Source organism: Phasianus colchicus, chromosome 5 (genome assembly GCF_987193195.1).
Source record: "Phasianus colchicus chromosome 5, bPhaCol1.hap1.1, whole genome shotgun sequence".
Taxonomy (NCBI): Eukaryota; Metazoa; Chordata; class Aves; order Galliformes; family Phasianidae; genus Phasianus; species Phasianus colchicus.
Window position 1 is genome coordinate 7,065,981 of NC_143440.1, and position 23,384 is coordinate 7,089,364.

Sequence of the window (23,384 nt, forward strand, 5' to 3'; positions counted from 1 at the left end):
AAAAACCCCTTGCATGGGGACAATTCTGTTTGCCAGCTCAGCTGCATTGCTGCCAACCCTCACTGGTCTGAGCAGGAGCAGCACTGGAAACACGGATCTGTGGGAACACTTGGCCCAGAGGTGCAGGCATAGCTGGCAGCACCAAGCTCCTGCAGCATCATTGCCCATGCAGCCCTGAAGGACAGAAACACAGACAGACATGTGGATTTTTTCTGGAGAGAGCACTGAGCAGAGGCTTTTTATTTTTCTATATATTTTTCATCCCCACACCCTCCATTCATGCTGACAACTGGGCCTGGCCATCAGCTGCTCGGTGTTCTGCCTCTCAGCCAACAGCAGGTGCAAGCGGTGCGACCCCAGGCTTCGCTGCAGTAATCCCTGTTCCCCCCACTTGGCTCAATATTGTCCTCTGGGCTCGAGAATGTTTTTGTCTCTCCTTCACAGTTGTGAATTCTTTTATATGTGGGGGGAGGAAATCTCTTCCTAATCTTCCTGCCCAGAAGTGGGCAAGGGGAGCTCAGCACAGCTGTGCAGCGTCCTATGGGGCAGCTGCTTTGCGTGGCACCCCCCAGCTGAGCACCTTCCCCATTTCCAGCATGGACAGAGGGTGTGGGACTGTGTCATCTCCCTGCCTGCCTACGGGGCAGCGAGAGCGTGCAAAGGGCAGAGCTCAGCGCACAGAACAAGGAGGTGACTCAGCAGCTCCGTCACCAGCCCTAAACCACAAGCAAAGTGAAAGCTCTGAATGCAGAGAGATTTTTAATGGGGCTTCATGCCCGAGGGAGGCACTATACACATAGATGGAGCAGCATCACAGAGCTTGGCCTCAGTACATCCCCTCCGGAGGGTGGAAGCGAGAACTTCTGCACTTTCACGATGCATTATCTTGTACTGAAATTGCACAGCGACACCCAGCCCAGGAGGGAAACATCATTTACCCCCGTCCTCGTTGCCACGAGCACCGAGGAGCAGCCCAACAGGCTCAAACTGCATCCCCTGCTGCACGCATGCAGGAGAACGAGCCTCAGACACAGCTGGGGGGGTGTCTACCTTTGGGTCATGGTGCTTGGGCTGCACTTTTATTGGGTCTGCAATCTCAGGGACTGAGCTGCAGAGCAGCCCTGAGCACACAGCAAAAAAATTAATCACCTGAGCTGGTTCCCCAGAGCCAGCAGCTTCAGCACACAAACCAGGATGGTTTTAATTCTTTCCAGAAATCGATAAACTCTGAATCTGCAAAACCTACCCAGCTGCTGCAGAAGGGAATGCTTTCCTTGTTCAGGAAAACTATGGCAGCACCCCAAACATCATTCTGCCTTCAACTGTGCCCTTCCCAGGAAGCGCCTGCAGATTCCTGATAAGCTAGGAGAAGCTTCACTATGATTCTGCCTCCTTCCACCCCCCCCCCCCCAACCTCATTTTACATAGGCTGCTATTGCTACACTCTATGAGGTTGTATACTAGGAAACATTTCTTCTCAGAAAGAGTGCTCACACACACATACTGGCACAGGCTGCCCAGGGAGGGGGTGGAGCCACCATCCCTGGAGGTGTTCCAGAACGGTGGAGATGTGGCACCGAGGGCCATGGGAATGGGTTGGGGTTGGACTTGGTGAGCTCCGAGGTCTTTTCCAACCTTAGTGGTTTTATGAAAAAATCAACTCTACTTTTCCCTTTGGGAGTAACTTCCACTCCCTCCATTCTTGTTGCTGAGCAGCCAACCAGCTGCCAATAGAGCAAGCATCTTCTGAACCAGGCAAGGTGCAGCAGTGCATGGACCCTGCCATCATCTACTTCCATTGCAGATTCACAGCAGACACCCTTAGGAGTGGATCTAGAGACACTGAGCCCTCACACAGTTTTCCCTGTTAACTCTGCTGCTCTCCAGAGGAGGCCTGAGGCATGACCCAGAAGCATCACTATGTATATAAACACATACACACATAAATAAACCCATACATCTACATATATAAACATAACAAGCAGCAGTTGAACTCTACACCTTTCTGGGAACCACCCCAAGACCACAGGGCTGCCCAGTACAAGCTGATCTAATCACACTGCACACAAACTAATGCCCTTAACCTTGAATACCAGGAGCTCTGTTTTGGTACTACAGCGATAACCACTCATTTTGAAGCAGTCCACACCTTAGGAAAGAGGGCAGCATAGGAAATTCAGTTAACAGAACCCTGCTCAGGATTTATGAGTCCCTCCCTGTGCCCCACCCCATGATGCATTTGACATTGATTCATGATGCCTTTAACTCCAAGGTGCTGATCAGCCTAGAAAGTGAAGGTGCTATTTATTGTTTGCATATAAAAAAAATAGACCTCTACTATGATAGAAGGCAGGATTAAAAACCTGTGTATCTCCTGCAGCTATTTTGTTTTAAACACCCTGACATGGCTCTGACCTTTGTTTTGGGGGAGGCTCCTCTGGCTGGAGACAGATCACAACACAATGATTCAGCTCCAATGCCCTTTTGAGAGCCTTCAAGGAAACATGTAGTGATTCATCCCCACACTAAAGAGCTGAGGAACATGCAGGTATGATACAAGTTTCCCACCACCTTTGGGAATGAGATTTGCTGCTTTACTGAGGCTGAGAAGCTGCACCTGCAGGTGAGCTCTGCAGTGTTCCTACGTGCTTGATGACCAATTCAGGCTTTTCAAGCTGTAGCATTTAAAAATTCACTATTAAGCTACTGGCACCTAGTAGAGATGGACTACAAGCAAAAAAATAACAATACAAAAAGCTTTAAATTCTTTATGTTAAAACTTCTGGGAGTTTGCCTGTATGGCAGCTGTTTAATTCATTCTTTTGTCGTATTTACAGCATCCAAGCTTTCAGCGTGATTCACCCTTGAATTCTCTTAAATAAGGCGAAACTTCAATGTGCTCTATGTAACATACACTGAGGACACCCACAAATACTGCTGCTCTCGCTCCAACTTCTTCAGCCAACCATCAGCAGAGCGTGAATGCATGCTTTTGCCAAAAGAACAGCCTTCAGGAAAAGGAAAAAAAAAAACAAGAAAAAAAAACAAATAACCCCAACTCCAAAAGTCAGCCTCCCCCTGTCTGCCTCATTCATGAATGTCACAATACAGATCCGACGTTTTAACTGTTCCTGGAATGATGGATGGCAACACTGGTGGATGAATAACACAGCAGGAGGCAGTCCAACAGGGAGGCAAAGGCTTTGGGCTGTGCTGAAATATCTTGAGAAGCAGCAGGACTAGGAAAGGAAGTATGCACAGAAACAGATGTGGTATTTTAATGAAATTTTAAGAATCATCACCTTAAACACTGGTTGGGCACCCACAATGCTCAAGCATTCCAAATGGCTGCCCCACAATGCGGTTGGTGTCACGTTCCCCAAAACAGAAGTTATTCATCCCATTGGAAGATCTCAATGGGAAATCTCTTTCCAGTGGCAGCATGCTAGCTGCTAGCTATTAATGGCACACCATTTTAAAAAGAGAACTAAAATCACTCCCACAGTCATTTTTTAGATCGAGTTTCTGAGTCGAACCCAAGCAATGGCTTTCCCCTGGTTCCAGCGATGCTGACTGCTGCTTTGGTTGCAATATGTCCTGTGGATGAACCTCAGCTCGGCAGCTCTGAGATTTAGGATGGCTTACAGACGGGATGAATCAGGCTGGTCACAAGAAGAAAACAAATACATTTTCCTTCTATGCTGCAGTCTGATTCATCTGATCACGGAGCAGACAGGCTTCACAAGCGTCAAGACAGGAATCACGGGAAGAACAAAGTTGTGCGCTCCAACCTCTATGTGAAAGGCCTCGTGGTGCTCAGCGGGCTGCCCCTCCACTGCTGGAGGTTACTTGAAGGCTGCATTGAAGGCCCTGCCAATGACCAGCCTGCGCACCTCACTGGTGCCGGCTCCAATCTCGTAGAGCTTGGCATCACGCAGGAAGCGCCCCATGGGGTAGTCGTTGATGTATCCGTTTCCACCTACGACCAGAACCAAGGCACAAGTTACGGGTTTTCTCTCATTTCAGGGGTTGAGAGACCTGCTCCTGCAGTCTCCCAGAGTAACACGCTGGCAGTGACTGTGTCTTACCGAGACACTGGATCCCATCCAGAGCCACCTGGGTAGCACACTCTGCTGAGAAGAGGATCACTCCAGCACAGTCCTGCGAGAAGGGATGCAAATAGTGACAGAAGCACGGAAGGTGTCACCTGCCCTTTTCCCCATCTGTGCTGCTCTGACCTTTTCATTCCTCTACAGGCATCTGCTAACAAACCTGAACCACTTCATCACAAAGGCACAGGATGCATCCTCTGCAAGCAAGAAGCTGACACCGTCTTTCTGTCACTTTTGTCAGACTACATGAAGGTAGAAAATACAGGGCAGCAGGGGAGCTGCTCTGCCTCACAAATGGACATCATACCCCCTGGAGACCAACATGATTTGATTTGGGATGCAGGGCTCTGCTCTGCTAAATGCCTGACTCTCTCCCCTGACAGACACACGGTGATGGGTCAGTTGCGTCAATGACAACACCTCAGGATGACTGCCATAGCCCCTTACAGCAGGCAGGATACTGTGTTTGGCCTTCCAATAAAACCTACCCATTCTGCTACATCTGTTCCCTTGTACAAGTACAGTTTATTTTTCTTGTGTCGTGGGGGTAAGGAGGGGAAAACAAACTCTGGAGAACTCTGAGTCATTTTAACCCCCAGTACACCCACACTGCTCATGATGAGGAACCAGGCTGTCCAGCAAAGCAGTGGAGTTGCCATTCCTGGAGGTTTTCAGAAATGTGGAGATGTGGCACTAAGGGACAAGATTTAGTGGTTGGACTTGATGATCATGGAGGTCTTTTTCAACTTTAATGATTCCATGATTCTATTCAGGAACATGGTTCAGTGGGCACAGTGGTAACGGTTGACAGTTGGATTTGATGATCTTGGAGGGTTTTTTTTCCAAATTTAATGATTCAATTGAAGGAAGAGAAGTCAGACAACCCACGTGGAATTGCAAGCTCACCTTTGCATTGAAGTGGCCCTGGTCACAGGCTTTGGCCACGTTGTAGACATACTGCCGACAGGCCATCAGCCGGGTGTACATATCAGCCATTTTGCCCTGCATAAGCTGCATGTTGCAGAAGAAAAGAGACACACGTTGCAGCTACTGAAACTTAATGTGAGTCCACAGGGATTGAGGGGAAACTGTTTTCAGCTCGAGTTCTGGGCATCAGCTGGGTTCATACAATGCATTCCCCATGGTCTCAAAAATCAGTCATAACTCCAGGCCACATTCCCCATGAAAAGCCCTCCCAACACAGAGGGCCCCATCTTCTCTTTAAGAAGAAGAAAAAGACAAACAAAGTCTCAATTCTTTTTCTATCTCACCTGGAAGTGGCCAATTCTCTGTCCAAATGCTTCTCTTACATGTAGGTATGGAATTGCATGGTCAAGAACAGCTTGCATGAGCCTGAGAAAAGCACAGACAGGCAGGAAAGAAGACAACAGAATAATTAAAATACTGATTAAATCTTGGAAGCTCAGTCTAAGGCAAAAAGGTTTTCCTCCCTAAGAAGATATGGTGCTGTCTTCCTACAGCTCCACTCAAACAATGCTAAGAATGAATTCCAAAAGCCCATGTTTTCTCCATAGTGCTCTACACGTTGCTCATTTGGGACATCTTATGGTAGGGTTTTACTTTCTTAATTCAGGAGAGGGTTGAAGAGCCTTCTTACACCTGCTGCTAGGACAGTTTGTGCTGCCTTGTCTCCAGAAGACCAACAAAAGGGGCGTAAGCCAATTTTGTAAAAAAGCATACGCAAGATTAAGAATGGTAAGAAACCCTCTTTCTGCTTTGCAGATGATACTCTGTCCATACGAGGGTTTTAATGCAGAAAGGAGCACAAGGAAGGAGACAAAAGGACTATAAGGTAAAAAATGTTTATGCCAAGACCCCCATATCCAAAATCATGGTCTGGATGGCAAGTCCATGGAACCACCTTGCTCATGCTAGACTGGACGGCAGGGATTCCCAAGCTTTCCTTCTTGCATTGCTTCTATGAGGAATGGAGAGGTGACATCAACCTGGCTAGGTGATCTTTCTGGTCTTACAAACTATGAAAGGTGGCAAACCCTTACCCCAGTGGCCCACCAGACAGCACGAGCCTCTCCAGGTCCAACCCGCTCATCAGAACGTAGACACCTTTGCTCAGCTTCCCCAAGATATTTTCAGCTGCAATCAAAGAAAAATAATTTACCCGTGTGCAAGCTTAAGATAAGCCACTGTCTGAGGGTCTATGTTCTCTGGGCAAAAGATTAAAACCCTCACTTATGTTCACCTTACCTTCTGGCTTGAGACACATTCAGGATGAGCTAAATAGGCTGAGTTTTGGTGCATACGCTCCCTACCACTGAAACATCTTAATCCAAACAAAGCCAAAAAGCAAAAGGCAGTAAAGAGTTACAAGGAGCATCTACAATTGCTGTTATTCTCTATCCATGTTCTAGAGAGCAAGGAGCACTCCAGAGACCTCTCAGTGTAGTGTTTGTGTGAATGGGAGATTTAACAGCCTTGGAGGGCAAAATGGGAGCCCTCTTATCTATCTCATCAGTTTGTATCTAATCCAGTCTGACAGTGACCAAAAGCTGCTACCATCTGATGTCTGCTGAGGAGGGATTTGAAATGAATGTGAATCCTAGTCTGATATGCCTAGATCACCTCACTGAGCATTCCTAATAAAGGAATCAAAGCTTACACAGGCAACCAGCCAAAGCTCACCACTTAGCATGCACTGGGGTGATCTACACTGGCCTTCTGGGACTAGAAAATGTGAATTCTTGTTATCACCCCTTCCACGCGAGGGACTGAACAAAGCATTCCATGTTACAAACACACATTTCAAAGACAAGTATTATTTCTGTGAAAACAGAACAGAAAAAGGAACATTACATTAAGGGCTGGCAAAAAGGCTCAAAGCCATGTCTTTGTGGAACAATCTAAAGAATGCACTGATGTTAGCAAATATCAACAGAGATGGAGGACCAAAAGGTTCATCTCAGTGAGGTTGTACTCCTACAGGCAGGGGAGAACTTAAAGCCTATCAGCTCTGCTTTGTAGATGGACAGAGATTATTCACTCATCATGCCATAAAGAGGAATTGACACGTGCTTCAGGCTTTGATCACAAGAGATCCGAGAGGTGCAATACGCAATGTGAAAATGAGGCAGGACTCGTGGAGCAAATACTCTCTTTCAGTAACAGCAGCCCAAGGACTGCATTGTCTTCTCGTTGAAGAGCATGTTGATGTGCTGTGCAGAGAAGCGCAACCCCTCCAGGGACAGAGACATGATACTGGAGCTTAAAAGTGAAAGAATGAACCTGGCCCTCAGAAAAACCTCAACATTCCCCTTCCTCCCACTCCCCCCAAAACAACAAAGAGAAACACTAATAGCAAACATTACTTTGAAGAACAGAGCACAAACTCCAACACCAGTAATAGTAAAATGAGAAAACTGTTTAGGAGTAATGACATTCTATAGTTTAAAAAAAAAAACACAAAAAAACACCACCACCACCACAAAAACAAAGAGGACCAAACATCCTGAATGTTTTCCTATACATCCAGGGAAAAGGGATGGATAGGTATGCAGGGAGCTGAGAGACGTGCTGATTGCACAAGGAAGGGCAAGTTTGCTGGCTGCACATCACAAAGAAATGCTGAGGTTCTGATGCAACTTTTACCAAATCAATATGACCAAATGAACTCAGAGACAACACTCAGTATGAGAAAAAAACACTCAGTGGAGCATGGCTGACAATGAAACCCATATGCTTTAAAGCAGATGGAACTGCAGTGCTAGAGGAAGACATCTGAGACAAAGATTCTGCAGACATATGAAACAACATCAAACCAGTTCAGCTTCCAAGGTAGAAAGAAGATCAGAAGTAGCTTTAGTGGCCAGAGTGCAAAGGGTGTTAACTTTCAACGGTGCAGTGATGTGTTTCTCCAAGTTATCAGAAAATTGAAATCTTGTTACCATGAGAACACACTGTACTGCACAGATGATTACCCAGATGATCATCTGAAGTCTTGGGTACTGCCCTTTTCTGATCTCAGACTGCAGGGGTCTGGTCAAGTCAGATTTCAGCTGAAACTTCCACATTCTGAAAGCAGCTGTTGCTGCTGTATGGGGAGCAGTGGAGCTGCTTCCTCTGCAGATATGCAATTAGGAGTTGCAGGAGTGCAGATAAGGGATCTCCTCTACTTGCTGTATAGTGACTGTGAACTTTCTATAAGAAAAAAAAATCCAACAAAACAGCCAGTGGAGTAACAAAACCAGCCACTACAGTTGCCCCTGTTATATTAGTGATGGAAAGGATGTTTTTTCTTTAAGGACTAGACACCATTAGAATTGTTATAAGCAAAGCAGAAGTCTCTCTCATGTGGTCTTCTGTGATTTTGGTGAAATGAAACTTTAAGACAAGTTCTCCTACTTATCAGACGGGAAGCTCTAGCAGCGGCAATCAGAAGTTTCTCTGGAAGCCTCATACAGGTTTTGTTTACGAGTCAAGTCCCTGAGGGAGAAGTGGGAGCGATCCAACACAGGATGTGTTCACTCATGGAATCCATCAGACTGCAACTTCCCAACGTCACCAGCTCTCTTGTGAGGCTGCTTAAGAGGAGGGAGCCATCCACAAAGCCCTCTGGATCACAGTCTGAGCATGCATGCAATCAGTGAATTGATTTACCTAAGCAAGAAGAGAGTGCAGCGCCCCACATGCATACTGGCACAATTTGGAACCAACTCACCAGGGATCTTACAGTCCTCAAAGATCAATTCACAGGTGTTAGACCCTCTCATTCCCAGCTTATCAAGCTTCTGTGCCGTGCTAAAGCCTGGCATTCCCTGCAAAGCCAAGACATCAAAACTAAGGATTACAAGCACTGACAGTGACAGAACTATGCTAATCGCTCCATCAAGTAAGTCCATCAGAAAGTTTACTGATCTCTGGGAGTTTATTTTATTAGAGCTTCCTCATGGGAAGGAAGATGTGCAGAGTGTAATCTCAGTTAACTAAAAGGGAAGAAAAACTCCAGATTCCTGTTCCCCAAGGGCTCTCTATCCAAAGGATTCTGATGATTTTTGCTTGAGTGTTCGGGTTGCTATAGGATTCAAAAAGGGCAGCAAAAGAAAAAGGGAGAAAAATGAATAATGTTATTTCAGCATCTTGGTATTAAAAAGAAGGCAAGAATAGAAAACAGATAGGATATTTATAGAGCCTCCAACACCTCTGACAATTTTGGGCAACAAGCAAGTCCTTCTTTACACAGATCTTGTCCTTTCTCTCCATATCTCTAGTCCAAAAGACTGTGTGCCTGCATGCCCAAATCCAGAGCTCCCAGCTGCCAGTGCAATATGTCACATCAATGGGGCAGAGGACAAATCTCATGGGTTTATAAGGTTCAGGCAGGGAATAGTTTGTCTTTGAGCAAGGGATTGACAGGTTACTGAGTTGGTTTCTAAGCAAACCAACTTAGAATGAAGAAGGTAACTTTAAAAGCACACCAAGATAGAATTGTGAGAATTATTAAACAGTAACTGAAACCTACCTTCTCCACAATGAAAGCAGTTATCCCTTGGGAGGCTGGAACAGCATTAAGGTCAGTTTTAGCATAAACGATGAGAACATCTGCATCTGGCCCATTGGTGATCCAAAATTTGTTCCCATTCAAGACATAATAGTCCCCTGGAAGCACAGAGCTGCAGTCCGTTAGTTTGTAATAGATAAACCAACACTTACATCCCCACCCCATTTATTTCAAGGGTGATCTTTAAGATCCCCATGAACAACATGCACGTATCCTTCCCCAAAATCAAGAAAACTCATCACCTTCATTTCCAGAGTCCAAAGACAGCATAATGAATGCGTGACAAACTAAGGCTCCTAGCACTGGTTCCATCACATCATCATCCTCCACCACCATAATCAGAAGTCTATTTGGGATCTTCAACCACCCACCCCGTGTCTTCACTACCTTGTGTTATTATGCATTGATTACTCTGGGAGGAAGCACAAGGCTGCCAACGTGGCCTGAGAAATGCCGAATGGCATTAGGGAGGTTAGCTTCAGTCTACAGGAGATATTTATGCTGGAAGCTCATGACAAGCTTTACCTTTCTTGTCTGCCTTCAGCTTCATGGACACAACATCAGACCCAGCATTGGGCTCGCTCATTGCTAAGGCCCCAATGTGCTCCCCACTAATGAGCTGGAAAAGAGAAACAGAAGAACCACCTCTGGCACAACTTAAGGACATTACGTCTCATCCTTATTCAAACTAATTCAGTCAATCAGTGCATTTCAACATCAGTCTCAGTGATATACTCAATTTTAGTTAATGAAGTACCACTAAGAACTTGGTTCTTACTCAACTTGTTTCATGGCAAGTAATTAAAGTGATTGCACTACCCATATTGAAAGCCAGTGAATGAGGGCATTAGAATACACCTGAGCTGCAATGAGGACAACTTGGAGTCACATATCACCACACTGCACAAGGCTCATTTGAGGAATCAAAACAAAAAGAAAGAAAGAAAAAAGGAAAAAAAAGCCCCTATCCTGCCACTTCCCACCATCATACCTTGGGCAAGTACTTCTCTTTCTGGGCTTCGTTGCCATTCCGCACCAGCTGGTTGATACAGAGGTTCGAGTGGGCTCCATAACTAAGCCCAACAGCTGCTGATGCGCGGGAAACTTCCTCCATCACCAGCACGTGGTCCAGATAGCCCAGAGCAGATCCACCATATTCCACTGAGAAGAAAAAGCTCACATGAACCACCACAGAGTACATCACGTATGCATGAGATCCCAGGGTTGGGCTCAGTCTTGAATAAGATCTGAGACAGTTACAGGAGAGCTCTTGGGTTTGATCGGCACCGTCTCTGGGCTGAGCACTTCTGGCTTTCCCCATCCTCTCTGAAATTCAGTTTTCTCATCTTAAAGAAAGTGACACACATTTGCATACACACAAATGCAGTCACAACCAAAAGTAAAAGATTTGTTTTACAGGCAAGGAGCAAATGATTGTACTCATAAGAGAAGAACCATAACAAGAGGACATAAACAACACGCACCAGTCAGGGAAGCGATGTGCCCTCAGCATGAATGCTGGAAGCAAGCAGCAAGACCAGCAAGAGCTGCCATGAGTTCACACAACAGCCACTGGCTTTAGATGCAGCCTTTCTCCCATGTCACTCACTCTGACTCCTGTCTTTACCTGCAGGGCCACTTCACCCTTTGAAATCACCCCAATCAGAGTTTGGGTTTTTACCCTCAATATTCTGAAAGATGGCTTTATCCTTTTCTGACATATGCTAAAACAGAAGATTTTCTACTTGTTCCTAAAGTGCTGCTACAATGGGTTGGGTGTTACTGCCCCCAAAAAGAAGTGTATTACTGTCACATCCTAACTCTACCTCCTACAGCAAAACCAGTGCCATTAGAGAAAGCACACACAGCAACACAATCAGAAACGGAACGTTTGGATCAGAAAGGTTTTAGAGGCGAATCTCAGAGGGAATCAAAACAGACAGCACTCATGAGGGGATGGCTTATTTATAGTGTGGGAAACTGCTGCAAGCCTCAGGCACAACATCAAAGAATAAAGAAGGTAAGAGTGAGAAAAAACAGGAGCAGCAGTAAATTGGGAAGAGTAAAGAGAGAGCAGGAAGAGACTTCCAGATTCAGCGCCACTGAAAGAAGTGCAGAGGCATTATTTCAAGATACTGCTGTTCAGCTTGCTTCTGCAGAAGCCTTTGCACACACACATGCAGAAACAGACTTCATGAAGGTGAAATAAAGGCCCCAAGCTGCTTTTCTACACTAAGACTTCTCCTCATCACACTGTGTGCCTCAATAACATTAATCAGAACACTTTTCAGCTAACCTGGGTAAGGCTGAGGAAGTTTACCCAATTTTTTTTTTTTTTTTTTTTTAAAGTTCTGTGTTCTCCATTAGCAATCACAGGTTTCCACAATGTCTTTTATATCCTGCAACTTCTCTGATTAGAGCTGGTTGTTTGCTCTGGGATACTTTTACCCGTAGCTCAAAATTTACAGCAAATGGAAGCAACATACTCAAGTTGCACATGTTATAGCTAGAAAAAAACCATTTCTGAGCAGTCATTTTTAACTGTAAAAGCCATTTTGTAGCTGTCCAGAAGTCTTCTGAACCAACTTGATGCAGAAGGATAAGGAAAGCGCCCGGTTTCATAAAACATGAAAACAGGAGCTTCTGGCCAAAAACAGCCACTGCATCACAAACAAGGATGCATGAACTAGAAAGGCCACATTTAAGTGGTTTCTTCACTCGAACAGGTTGCCCAAGGAGGCTGTGGATGCCCCATCCCTGCAGGCATTCAAGGCCAGGCTGGATGTGGCTCTGGGCAGCCTGGTCTGCTGGTTGGCAACCCTGCACATAGCAGGGGGGTTGGAACAACATGATCATTGTGGTCCTTTTCAATGCAGGCCATTCTATGATTCCGTGATTCTTTTGTGTGAAGCATCAGCCAACAGATGGTGGGAATGGACTTACCAGGAGCCGTGATCCCCAGAACTCCCAGTTCCCCAAGTTTCTTCCAGAACTCCTACAAACACAGAAGAAGCAGTCAGGCCAGTGGGAAGAGAAGTAGCTCCCTGGACAAACGGATTTACCTTGTTGGTGTGAGACCTCAGAGATAAGCACATCAGTACCAGTTCCTCCTGCAGCAGCAGCTTCACCCTTCAGACTAAGAACCCACACAGCCTTAAGGACATTAGTTATGCTACAATCTGTTGACTGAAGGAAGGTAACTCATAAACCTAAATTTAATTTGAGGCAGACGGGTTCTAAGATTTAATACGTGCCCAATTTAAGAATTTAGATGAATTTAAGCCTCCTATTAACTTCAAAAACTGCACTTTTAGATCTTCTTATGCTGTATCTAGCTAAAGATAATTTAAGACGTTAGGATTTAAATTTATATTTGCCTTTTACCTCATACAACCTTGTCACACTGTGCGGGTCTATAAGCCTGTGATTGCTGCAAATAGCAGATAGCATAAGTTATCCACAAGCGAGACTCTGGAAAACTCTGAGAAGAGTTGCAATCGCTGAGCAGTTTAAGACTTTCAGTAAAACAGAAAGTGGTATGGAAAGCCAAGGAAACTTCCTTCTTTGAAATCTCTTTGAAGGAAGTGTTAAAGCTGAGGCAGGAAAAACAACTACTGAGGCAGGCAAAGGTTCTGGAAGAGTTATAAGAGCCGGCCATCTGGTGAGCACTTTGGACTTGGAGATTCAGGTCCTTTATCTTCATAAGGGCCACTCAAGTACATAAACTTCAGTGTTTTTGGGCTGGCCAGGATATTTGATGCACATGGGAACTGGATAAAGTTGTTGTGTATTGCTGGACACGCACCCTACAAAGCTCATCTGCTAGAGTATGGGCTGTATTCCCTGACCTTCCTTTGCCCATTTCCCAGATTTCTCCTTCCAACAAGACCACTGCAAAGGAACTGCTGCTCTGTAGCCACATGATCTGAACCGTTCTAAACACAGAATTGTTAGCACTGGAAGGGACCTTTAAAGGCCATCTAGTTCAACGCCCCTGCAATGAGTAGGGTCACCTACAGCTCCATCAGGTGCTCAGAGCACCATCCAGCCTGACCTTGCATGTCTCCAAGAATGGGGCTTCCATCACCTCTCTGGACAACCTGTGCCAGTGCCTCGCTATCCTTATCATAAAAAACATTTTTCTTATATCCAGTATAGATCTCCCCTCCTTTAGTTTGAAACTGTTTTCCCTTGTTCTATCAAAACAGACCCCTCTAAAGAGTCTGTCCCCTTCTTTCTTTTAGCCCCCTCTTTAAGATGAAGGCACCTTCCCATCTTTCTCACAAGCACCCCTGGTAGCAACAACACTGCTGTCAGCACAGCAAGAACAGCCATCGCCCTTTTTATTGTAGAACAGAAATACTTTCAGACACTCTTTCAGATACTGAATACTTTCAGATATGCTTTCAAATGAGAACAATAGAAGATAAATAAATTCACTAATCATAGAATCCCACTAGAATCATGGAACAGTTCAGGTCCCTTCCAACCCAAACCATTCTTTGACTCTCTGAATTCATCAGTTTCAGTATTTTTATGCTAACAAAACTAGAAGTCAGTTCCACTGACCAACAGTCTGAAGTCACACCACAGGAGGTTCAGACTGGATATTAGAAAAAAAATCATTCAAGGAGAGAGTGGTAGAGCAAGAGAGGGCTGCTCAGGGAACCGGTGAAATCCCCATCCCTAGAAGACTGTAAGAAATGCATGATGGATGTGGTACTAAGGGACATGACTCAGTAACGTGGCCTTGATAGGTCAGGTTGACAGTTGGACACGGTGGTCTTGAAGACCTTTTCCAGCCTAGATGATTCTGCAAGACACAGAATTGGCAGCTGACACACAACATACACATCAGCTGTGCCTCGCACAAAGCATCACAGAGGAAAAGGGAAGTCATGAATAAATGCAGTAGGTACAAAATCTACTGTCACTTCAGACTGTGGGCTCTCCTCCGTTGTACAACGGACGTGCAGGTAAATGCTTGTTATCTATGAATAGCCCCAAGACACTTCAAAAGGTATTATTCAATAGCACTGGATGACATCTGGTGCGCCAGACTAAACCTATATAGTTAACTTCAAAGCTACACATATATCCCTGAAAATATCAACATCAGAGTTCTGAAAGATCCTAGCAGATGTTATGAGTGTCTTAAGTCTTGTGGAGTTTATGAAAACCAATAGTGAGAGCTCTCATTTTCATCAATCAAACCTCCCTATTTGCACACAGTTTGTTGCTTCTGTTAGGAAGAAAACTTCCAGCTCAACAGTCAAACAGCTCTATGTTTCCTGCATTTGCCCACAACATTTCCAAAGCAAAACGGAGAGGAGACTCAGATATCCAAGAAAGAGTTGTGCACAAAATGAGCCCTAGCAGGGAGAGTGAAAAGCACACATCAGAGGAGGAGTCTTTGAAGAGAGCCAGGTACAAATGCCACAATGAAAATCTAAACAAGACCATGATCAATCCACCTCTTTTTTTTTTTTTTTTTTTTAAATTAGATGCTGGCTCAGTTCTTCCCCAGGTTGTTCAAAGTTATCAAAAGAAGAAACAGGAAATCAAAAAACTTTTTTTTTTTTCCTCTGTTCCTTTCAAGTCTGAAAAGTTGATGCATATCTTCCTGTGGTGCAAACCGGGTCTTTGTCTGAACTTACATACAGATCAAAGTACAGACTACCATCTATTTCACAGGCACACATCAAATACTTACCCGCATGCCTTTGAATTCATTCTCCTGGTCAATTTGTTGGGCCTTTGGAGCCAAATGCTCTTGACAGAACTTTGTCATGGTCTGTCTAAGCTGGGAAAAGAAGTGAGGAGAAATGCATGTGTTACACTCCATCAATATATCATCATCTCCTTCCCTGGGATACTCCCAGCATCCACCACTGGGTAATTCTATGATCACAAACCCACAAACACAAAAGCATAAAGAAATGCTTATATTCAGGTTATTAGCTGAAATACCACACAAAAGGCCCTGAGCTTTCTGAAGAGTGGATTTGACAGAAGTCCTTCTCTTAAGTTCTCAAGAGGGAACTGAAGTTCCCCTTGACATCCAACCTAAAATGACACATGAGAGAGACACATGCTACTGAACTACTGCCTGCACCAGAACTCCAGGGGACGTTTTAGGAAACTTTCAAAGTTGGCAAGCAGAGCTTATGATTCATTATCCTCCTTGAGTACTTGCTTAGCGTTTCATTTAATTTTATGAGCACGTCTGCAGTAAGAACACGTGTTAAATAACAACTCTGGCTTATCAGGCTGGGACTATATTATCTATCCTGATATCTTCCATAGGAGAAAAATGTCACTGAATCAGGTATGCTACTTGTTCTAAGTGTTGAAATAAAATCAATTTAGAGTATTCTCCCAAATTTTAAGATTCATTTACTTACATGCATTTTGCAGAAGTCTGTATGTATTCCAAACAAACTTAATCAGTACTTTAAGTATTTACAATAAGACAACTTTAAAAAAAAGATGTTACAGTAGAGCTTAAAAATCCAGTCTTAACTCTTGGTTCTTTATTCCCTTACATTAATGTCAGCGAAGGAACCTTCTGCTGTTTAACCAAAACATTTAGAAGGGACAGATGCAGCAAAGCAAAATCTGCCTAGTCTGCTCTGCCTTTCTCCCTTGTTTCAAATTAAAAAGATATGTTAGTTGCCATGACTACCCAGATCCTGGATTCCAGTACCACCAAACAAGTTTATCCCTCTCTGGTAGACTTTTTTTTTTTTTTTCCTCATTTTTCCTTTTTTTAAACCTTAACGTTTCCATCACGACAGAGTTGACAGCAGTAAACTTGACCATAAAAATTGGACAAAGAAGAAAGTTTAAACACATCCAAAATATACTTTAATCATCAGAGACTGGAGGATGTTTTCTGACAGGCATCTCAAACACTTTAAAACAGCTTATATAACAGTGTCAAGTGCTTTTAATGCATAGATTAACCAACATTACCAAAGATCTATTTATGGTCTTTACCTAGCTTTTCTGTAAGAGACACACAAGTTACAAGACTACTTTCACCTTTTTATACCTGCTGAACACACTGAAACATCAAGTTGATAAAGATATAAATCACAAAAACCAAACAGGTAAACAAAATGGTAGTACTATTGCAGTACCACTTCTCTGCCCACAGAAGCTTTGGGTGCTCCATACCTGGAGGTAACCAACAGCAGCCTGCATGGGGCCATAGGCAACCTGATCTGCTGTGTGTCAACCCAGTCTGCTGTGTGGTAACCCGCCCACAGCAGGGCAGGAAGGGCTGAGGAGGCTTTGAGGTCCCTTCCAACCCAGCTCCAGACCTGAGAAGCACAGAGGAAAGTTTCATTGGTCTGGACTAACCCTTTTAAGATACTGCCACTACCTTGGGGCAAGTGAGAATAGCAGAATATAGAATGGTTTGGGTTGGAAGGAAACTCAAAGATCATCAAGTTCCAAACCTGCTGCCGCAGGAAGGGCTGCCAACCACTAAATCAGGTACTAGAGCAGGTTGCCCAGACCCCATCCAACCTGGCCTTGAACACCTCCACGGATGGGACATTCACAGCTTCTTTGGGCAGCCCATTCCAGTACCTCACCACTCCAAGTGAGAAACTTCCCTCTGACATCTAATCTAAATCTTTCTTTTCCTAAAGCCATTCCCTCTCATCCCTTCACTATCTACCCAAATAAAAGGATGATTTTCTTCTTGTTTGTAACCTTCCTTTTAGTACTGGAAGACACTGGATGGCACCTTTTCCTTCTGTTGTATCAACTGCACCACACAGCTTGGTGTCATCCACAAACTTGCTGAAGGTGTACTTGATCTCATCACATATGTCGTTGATAAAGATGTTAAAGAGCACCAGCCCCAGGAGAGATCACTGGGGGTCACCACTCATCACCATCCTCCACCTGGACCTTGAGTCATTGACCACAACCCTCCAGCTGCGACCTTTCAACCTATTCTTCATCCACCAACTAGTCCACTCTTTGGATTCATATTGCTCCAATTCAGAAGCAAGGATGTGGTGTGGGACCACCTCAAAGGCCTCGCACACATCCAGCATACTATGCTGATGCGAATGCAAGGCTGTAAAGCTAAGAACGAACATACTAAAGTTTTAGGTCCCCCATTGGCCAAGAGAGCCATTTGAGAGCGCTGGAGGATCCAATTTCTTTCATGATTGCACTTCTGATCAAATCAGCTCAATCTGAGTGCAGCAGACTCGTTTAACTAAAAACGCAGCCCGCGGGCTGCGCCACGCATCTCGCACAGCTCCCGGACAACCTCCCCGCGGGGCACGGCGGACACGTGCCAGCAGCGCTCACGCGTGGATTGGCCAGCTCCTCGCAGCCTCAGCCAATCGGCGCCCTCCACCCCGACACACCTCCCTCCCCCCCACGGGAAGGCGCGCCTCCGCGCCGCGTCGGGCCCACGGACAGCGCGAGGGCGCAGAGCCGGGACAGCGCCTACCTGCCGCTGCTCGTCGCTCAGCCCATTCACCGTGTCGTCCACCACCAGCCCCGCGCAGCCCCGCCGCAGCAAGGCTTGGCGCTGCCTGGCCCCGCGCAGCGCCGAGAAGAGAGCGGCTCTGCCGAGCACCGCCGCCGCCATGGCTGCCCCGGGCCGGTCCCGGCGCGCAGGCGCGGCCCTGTCCCGGGGAGAGCCCCGGCCCGCCCAGCGCGCCGCAAGGGGCAGGAGGGGGCGGCAGAGGGCAGCGGCAGGACGGCGGGGCTCCTGCGCAGCGCTGCCCGAAGGTACAACAGCAAACGTGCGTGTCTTTCTAACGCGTTTAATCAAAAATACTTAATACAAGAAAATAAAACACTAGCGGATTGAGGCAGATGAGCCGTTGGCAAGGTATGCAGTAAGGAAATCCAGGCTAAACCCCGGCAGGCAATTAAATAGCCGTGAGCATTTGGCTCCTGTGCAGCCAGCAGTCACTGCTCACCTTGCCCTATTACCATCCTGCAGGGTTACCTGCACCCAGGGCCAGCCTGCCCAGCTTCTTGTTTTAGACATAAGAACGAGGTTTGCAAAATAGATACTGTGCAGTTCGTCCTTGTGCCTCACTGAGCCAGGAGCTGCTCCAGCTGATCGAGGATTGCTGAGCATTCCTTCATCTCTCCCTGGAAGGAGGAATGCTTCTGCAGGGAACGCTGTCTCTCTTCTTCTGCTGATTCCCACTTGGCCATTGCTGTCTGTGTGGCACAGTGTACACAACGTTTCATTAACGTGAACATACAGATTAGCAAAGCTGACTTCCAAAAGGCAGCTCAAACCAGAACAGGCAACAAAAGCCTTCAGACATTGGAACTCCTCAGCACTGTCATAGCTGCTAAACTAAGGCTAGTTTATCTCGACTGGGTTCCTTGAGAAAAATGGCAATCTCCTATGACCAAAAGTTGAGGAACCCATATATAATAGCAATTTTGTTAATTAGCTCAAACGTCATGCCAAGAATTACAGAACTGTAATTTAATGACTACATTGGTCAGTAAATAGACAAGACGATAATACAGAAGCTGCTTGTGCTTGCATATTTCTTAGTTCCCAGAGAGATTTCAGGCCAGATCAAGTCTTACACTGATTAAGGATACAGGCATTCACTGTCTGGTTTGTTTGGAGGCTAGAGTAACATGGGGAGGTGGAAAATGAGCCCCGAACCAAATGCTCACTACCTGGCTGAAACAGTATCACAGTCTTACCTGAAGTGCCTCCTTTTCTTTTTCAGCTGTTTCATTAAATAGCCTCAATTCTGCTAGGAGCTTTTCAGTTAAAAGCTGAAGAGACAAAAGAAATAATAAAACACTGCAGATAAACACATCCCAGCAGCTGTTATTACAACAGTGGCACAAAAGGGCAGTAGCACCTCACCAAAGCCCATTTAAAAATTCTCTTACCGTTGTCTGCTTCTGACATTCCTGTGTTTTTTCTTCTTCCTCCAAAATGTTGCTGCCTGTAACTGATTGATGAGATACAACATACAGAGAAGTGCTTTAAGAGGTAACAGTTTCCCAAAGGTAACTTTCTACAGCAAGAAAATTATCCTCAAAAGTTTATCCAGGACAGAGCCAACCACAAGAAACAGCTTTTTCTATTAAGCCAGCAAAAAGAAATCCCACAGTATTGCATCAGTGCTTTTTTGACAAAGAAGCAGAAGTCAATGTCTTACAGACAGATACAGCAAGAGAGAGAAAAAAAAAAAAGAAAAAAAGTAGTTCTCTGAACAACAACAAAGATAAAATGCATAATCCTTACCAGGATCAATGTTTCTGCTTTCTAAAATCACCATGCAAGTCTCCTGAAATTTCCTGAGCTTTTCAACTTCTTGCACCAGGCCTTCATTCTCCTCCTTTAACTCCTTTATAGTGCCCTGTCATTTACACAGTGACATTTTAAGTGAACCAAGTTTCTCCCCATTACTCAGTAATACCAAGTGCTTAACAGGTTCTCCTCTAGCATCAAGAATCACATCTTGCCTTTCTATCCTTAACTCTCCAGAGAAAGAGACCCTTATTCCTGCTTTTTGACAGGATTTATCATATGTGAATGTCATAGTAATTGCTAGGAAATCCCATTCCTAGAGATAGATTCCTTTTAGGCAATTTTAGCACGTGATTTCTTGCTTTCTCTCTGTAGTATTTTAAAAGTTATGCACAGAAGAGCATCTCATGTCAGGAATAAAGGGGCATCTGAGAATCTTTAGGCCACAGCATTATTCCCTGCACAATTCAGATTTTAGCAGGCAATTGGATAAGCTGATCAACCTCCCAAGTTGAATGCAATTTTCTGAGCGAATCAATAAGCACGTGGATTAGGGTGATCCAGCTGATAACAGCCATAAGCTTTTTGAACATCCCAAAGGAGGCCTCAAAGGCTTTCAAAGAAATTAAGCTACGAGATAAAAGGAAAGATCATCTCACAGATTAGTAACCAGTTGCGAACTAGGAAATAAAATGAGCTTTTACAACTGAAGGTTACACGTAGGGCCTCTTGTACAAGATAGCGATTACATTGTGCTCTAATCAGTGAGAGATGACAAGTAATGTAGCACAGATTATGAATCTAAACTTAGTTTAAGAAAGGAGAATCTTAGTTTGATGGATTTCACAGAATCAATGAGTTGGTAAAGGACCAGATCACTTCCAGAGGTCCAACCCCTGCTCAGATTGAAGCTCCTGTGTGTCAGTTTGTCCACTGCCCCACTGAAAAGAGCCCAGCTCTTTCCTGTTTACACCCTCCCTTCAAATATCAATACACATTGATAAAATTGCCCCCAGACTTTTTTTCTCTGGGCTCAGCTGTCCCAGCTCTCAGTATTTCCTCACAGGAGAGAGGCTCTACTTCCTCAAATATTTTAGTGGCCCCTCTTTGGATTCTTCCTAACACGCCCTTGTTTCTCCTGTATCCAGGTCCATACTCCACATGTGGCCTCTTCACCAGTGATAAGATAGGAAAAAAGCTTGCAGAAATCCATCAAGATATTAAAAAACAACAGCACATCAGGAAGCTCAAAATTATACATACAGAGCTCTGTTAAAAGTACTCTGAAGAAAACAAGGTCACTATCCCTCAAATTTTATAGCAAAGTGACCAGAACAAGCATCCTTAGCTACTGAAATATGACCATACATTCAACACTGCCTGTAGTTCCAAACCACATTATGTGATGGATTAGCAAAGTCATCAGTAAATCAAATAGAAACATATTAGGCTCTAAGTTTGAAATAGATTTAATAGACTTCAAATCTCTGATGAGTACGATTATCACTTGTTTCTGTTAACATTGTAAACATCTGGCAATACTGAGGTTCTTTTCTTAAAATTTCTCATACACATACAGTTGTGAAGTGGAAACTTCTCCTGCAATGAGCTTAAGATGGGATTAGAGTTTTGATGGCTTTCAATAGTGATCTGGATGCATTATCTAGCCAAATACATTTGTAGCTCCGCTGACTGCAAGGGTTTAGCCAAAATACCTTCAGCATTGCAAGAGAAAACCCAGCCCACTCAGTCTACTGCCTTCCAAGGGATACTGGAAAACAAGCAAATCAGTCCTTTGATCTAACCCTGCAGGGAGCACAACGTAAGAATTATTCAATGATTTCCACCTCTTATTCCTACCTGAGCTCCTGTTAATCTGGAGTGCAATTGCTGTTTGGCTGATTCCAATAGCTGATTCTTGGCCTTCAGCTCTGCCTCTAGTTTGTACCTGCTCAGAGGTCTGTAGAATCAAACATCAAAGATTTAAGTGAAAGGACACCAGTGTCACACACCTCTTACTTTCATAAAGATGTCCTTCTTTGAAAGATTTGCTCATGTTCCTGGACAAAAAGCCATTAGCAAAGCAAACCTTTATAACTCTCTGAGAAGGAACATAACTGCATAGGGACAGCTAATAACGATAAGAAAAAACATACCCTCTTGTGGCTGCCTTCTTCGAAGGTGGCTCCGCTTTCTTGGCAGATTTAGGAATCCTTAAACGACAAGTAGAACACAGTTATGCAGTGATCATTTCATACTTACAGATCATGTACACCTGACAAAACCGCTCTTTGCCCTTCTGCACTCCAAATTGGTGAGACTGCATGTGGAATACTGTGTTCAGTACTGGGTCCCTTATTACAAGAAAGACACTCAGTTATCAGAACACGTTCAGAGAAGAGCAGGTAATGGCAGGACAAGCGGAAATGATTTTAAGTTGAAGGAGGGAAGATTTAAGTTTTTTACTCAGTGAGTTCTTTACTCACTACAGTGAGGGGCTGGAACAGGCTGCCCAGAGAGGCTGTGGATGCCCTGTCCCTGGATGTTTTCAAGGCCAGGTTAGATGGAGCCATGGGCAGCCTGGTCTAGTATTAAATGTAGAGGTTGGTGGCCCTGCTTGTGGCAGGGGGTTGGAGATTCATGATTTTTGAGGTCTTTTCCAACCCAGGCCATTCTGTGATTCTATGATTAAGAGCAACAAGGCTGATTAAATGAGTAGAGGACAAGACATTTGAGCAGCAACTGAAGAAACTGGGGTTTAGTCTGGAGGGTGGATCTTGTCACTCTCCACAACTATCTGATGAGGTTCAGTTTCCCTTTTCAGGTAGGATGTGATGAAATGGCCTCAAGTTGCACCAAGAGAAGTTTAGAATGGGTATCAGGAAGAATTTTTTTGTGGAAAGTGCAGCCAGGCTTGGGAACAAGCTAACCGGGGAGATGGTGGAGTCACTGTCCCTGCAGCAGCTTTCTCTGGGACGTTTATCAAACAACACACTCAGCTGTTCTTTAATTTACCCTTGGTTTGTAGCTCTGAATACACCGTCCGCTGGAACATTAGAACCAAAATTAAAATCGGGATCTTTGTTGAGCTCCAGCCCTGCTACTTTACCGGCACATTGCTTCTTTGAAGAAAAGGGTACCTGCGCTTCTGCAAGAGAAAGACAACCATGAGAACGCCGCAGCCCACAAGAGCTAATCATCACAACCATACGCTCAGCAAAGCGAAACCTCACCGGGAAGCCCCCAGCTGCCCCAACCCCGCAGCAGAGACCTCCGTACCTCAGGAAAACAGGCAGTAAGGCGACAGGACGTACCTACAGGACCGCGGTGGAACGCTCCGTAGACGGGAATGCGAGAAAACTCCACATCCATGATACCGCCCGCCCTTTCCTCACAGCGGCGGTTTGAATCGAGCCCGGCGCCAAACGGTTGGGCGGGCTCGCGCATGCGCGGAGCCGCGACGCCA

The 23,384-nt window shown here is 45.0% G+C and overlaps 2 protein-coding genes across 2 annotated transcripts; both read right to left on the bottom strand.

The window, feature by feature from the left end:
• Positions 1 to 2,765: 2,765 nt before the first annotated feature.
• Positions 2,766 to 18,291, bottom strand: IVD (isovaleryl-CoA dehydrogenase). The gene is made up of 12 exons (XM_031607292.2): positions 18,125 to 18,291; positions 15,359 to 15,448; positions 12,589 to 12,640; positions 10,637 to 10,806; positions 10,171 to 10,264; positions 9,607 to 9,743; positions 8,806 to 8,902; positions 6,134 to 6,227; positions 5,384 to 5,465; positions 5,019 to 5,123; positions 4,089 to 4,161; positions 2,766 to 3,979 (listed from the first exon to the last, which is right to left on the bottom strand). The coding sequence occupies exons 1-12, from the start codon at positions 18,263 to 18,265 to the stop codon at positions 3,846 to 3,848; spliced, it is 1,269 nt and encodes a 422-aa protein (XP_031463152.1). The 5' UTR covers positions 18,266 to 18,291; the 3' UTR covers positions 2,766 to 3,845.
• Positions 18,292 to 18,427: 136 nt separating this feature from the next.
• Positions 18,428 to 23,380, bottom strand: KNSTRN (kinetochore localized astrin (SPAG5) binding protein). Its single transcript, XM_031607288.2, has 8 exons — positions 23,233 to 23,380; positions 22,934 to 23,066; positions 22,075 to 22,131; positions 21,779 to 21,878; positions 19,913 to 20,027; positions 19,555 to 19,616; positions 19,360 to 19,434; positions 18,428 to 18,852 (listed from the first exon to the last, which is right to left on the bottom strand). Exons 1-8 carry the CDS (start codon positions 23,363 to 23,365, stop codon positions 18,721 to 18,723), a joined length of 807 nt encoding a protein of 268 aa, XP_031463148.2. The 5' UTR covers positions 23,366 to 23,380; the 3' UTR covers positions 18,428 to 18,720.
• Between the last annotated feature and the right edge of the window lie 4 nt (positions 23,381 to 23,384).

What these genes read in the sequence shown, in the direction of transcription:
- KNSTRN (XM_031607288.2), bottom strand. Translation starts at nt 23,365, where the DNA reads ATGCGCGAGCCCGCCCAACCGTTTGGCGCCGGGCTCGATTCAAACCGC. An exon ending in AAGCAGAAACATTGATCCTG is followed by an intron (nt 19,617 to 19,912) that starts GTAAGGATTATG and finishes CTCATCAATCAG; the next exon opens with TTACAGGCAGCAACATTTTG. An exon ending in AATGTCAGAAGCAGACAACG is followed by an intron (nt 19,435 to 19,554) that starts GTAAGAGAATTT and finishes TTGTCTCTTCAG; the next exon opens with CTTTTAACTGAAAAGCTCCT.
- IVD (XM_031607292.2), bottom strand. Translation starts at nt 18,265, where the DNA reads ATGGCGGCGGCGGTGCTCGGCAGAGCCGCTCTCTTCTCGGCGCTGCGC. An exon ending in CTGCTTTCATTGTGGAGAAG is followed by an intron (nt 8,903 to 9,606) that starts GTAGGTTTCAGT and finishes TTGGCTTTGCAG; the next exon opens with GGAATGCCAGGCTTTAGCAC. An exon ending in AGAGAATTGGCCACTTCCAG is followed by an intron (nt 5,124 to 5,383) that starts GTGAGATAGAAA and finishes TGCAACATGCAG; the next exon opens with CTTATGCAGGGCAAAATGGC.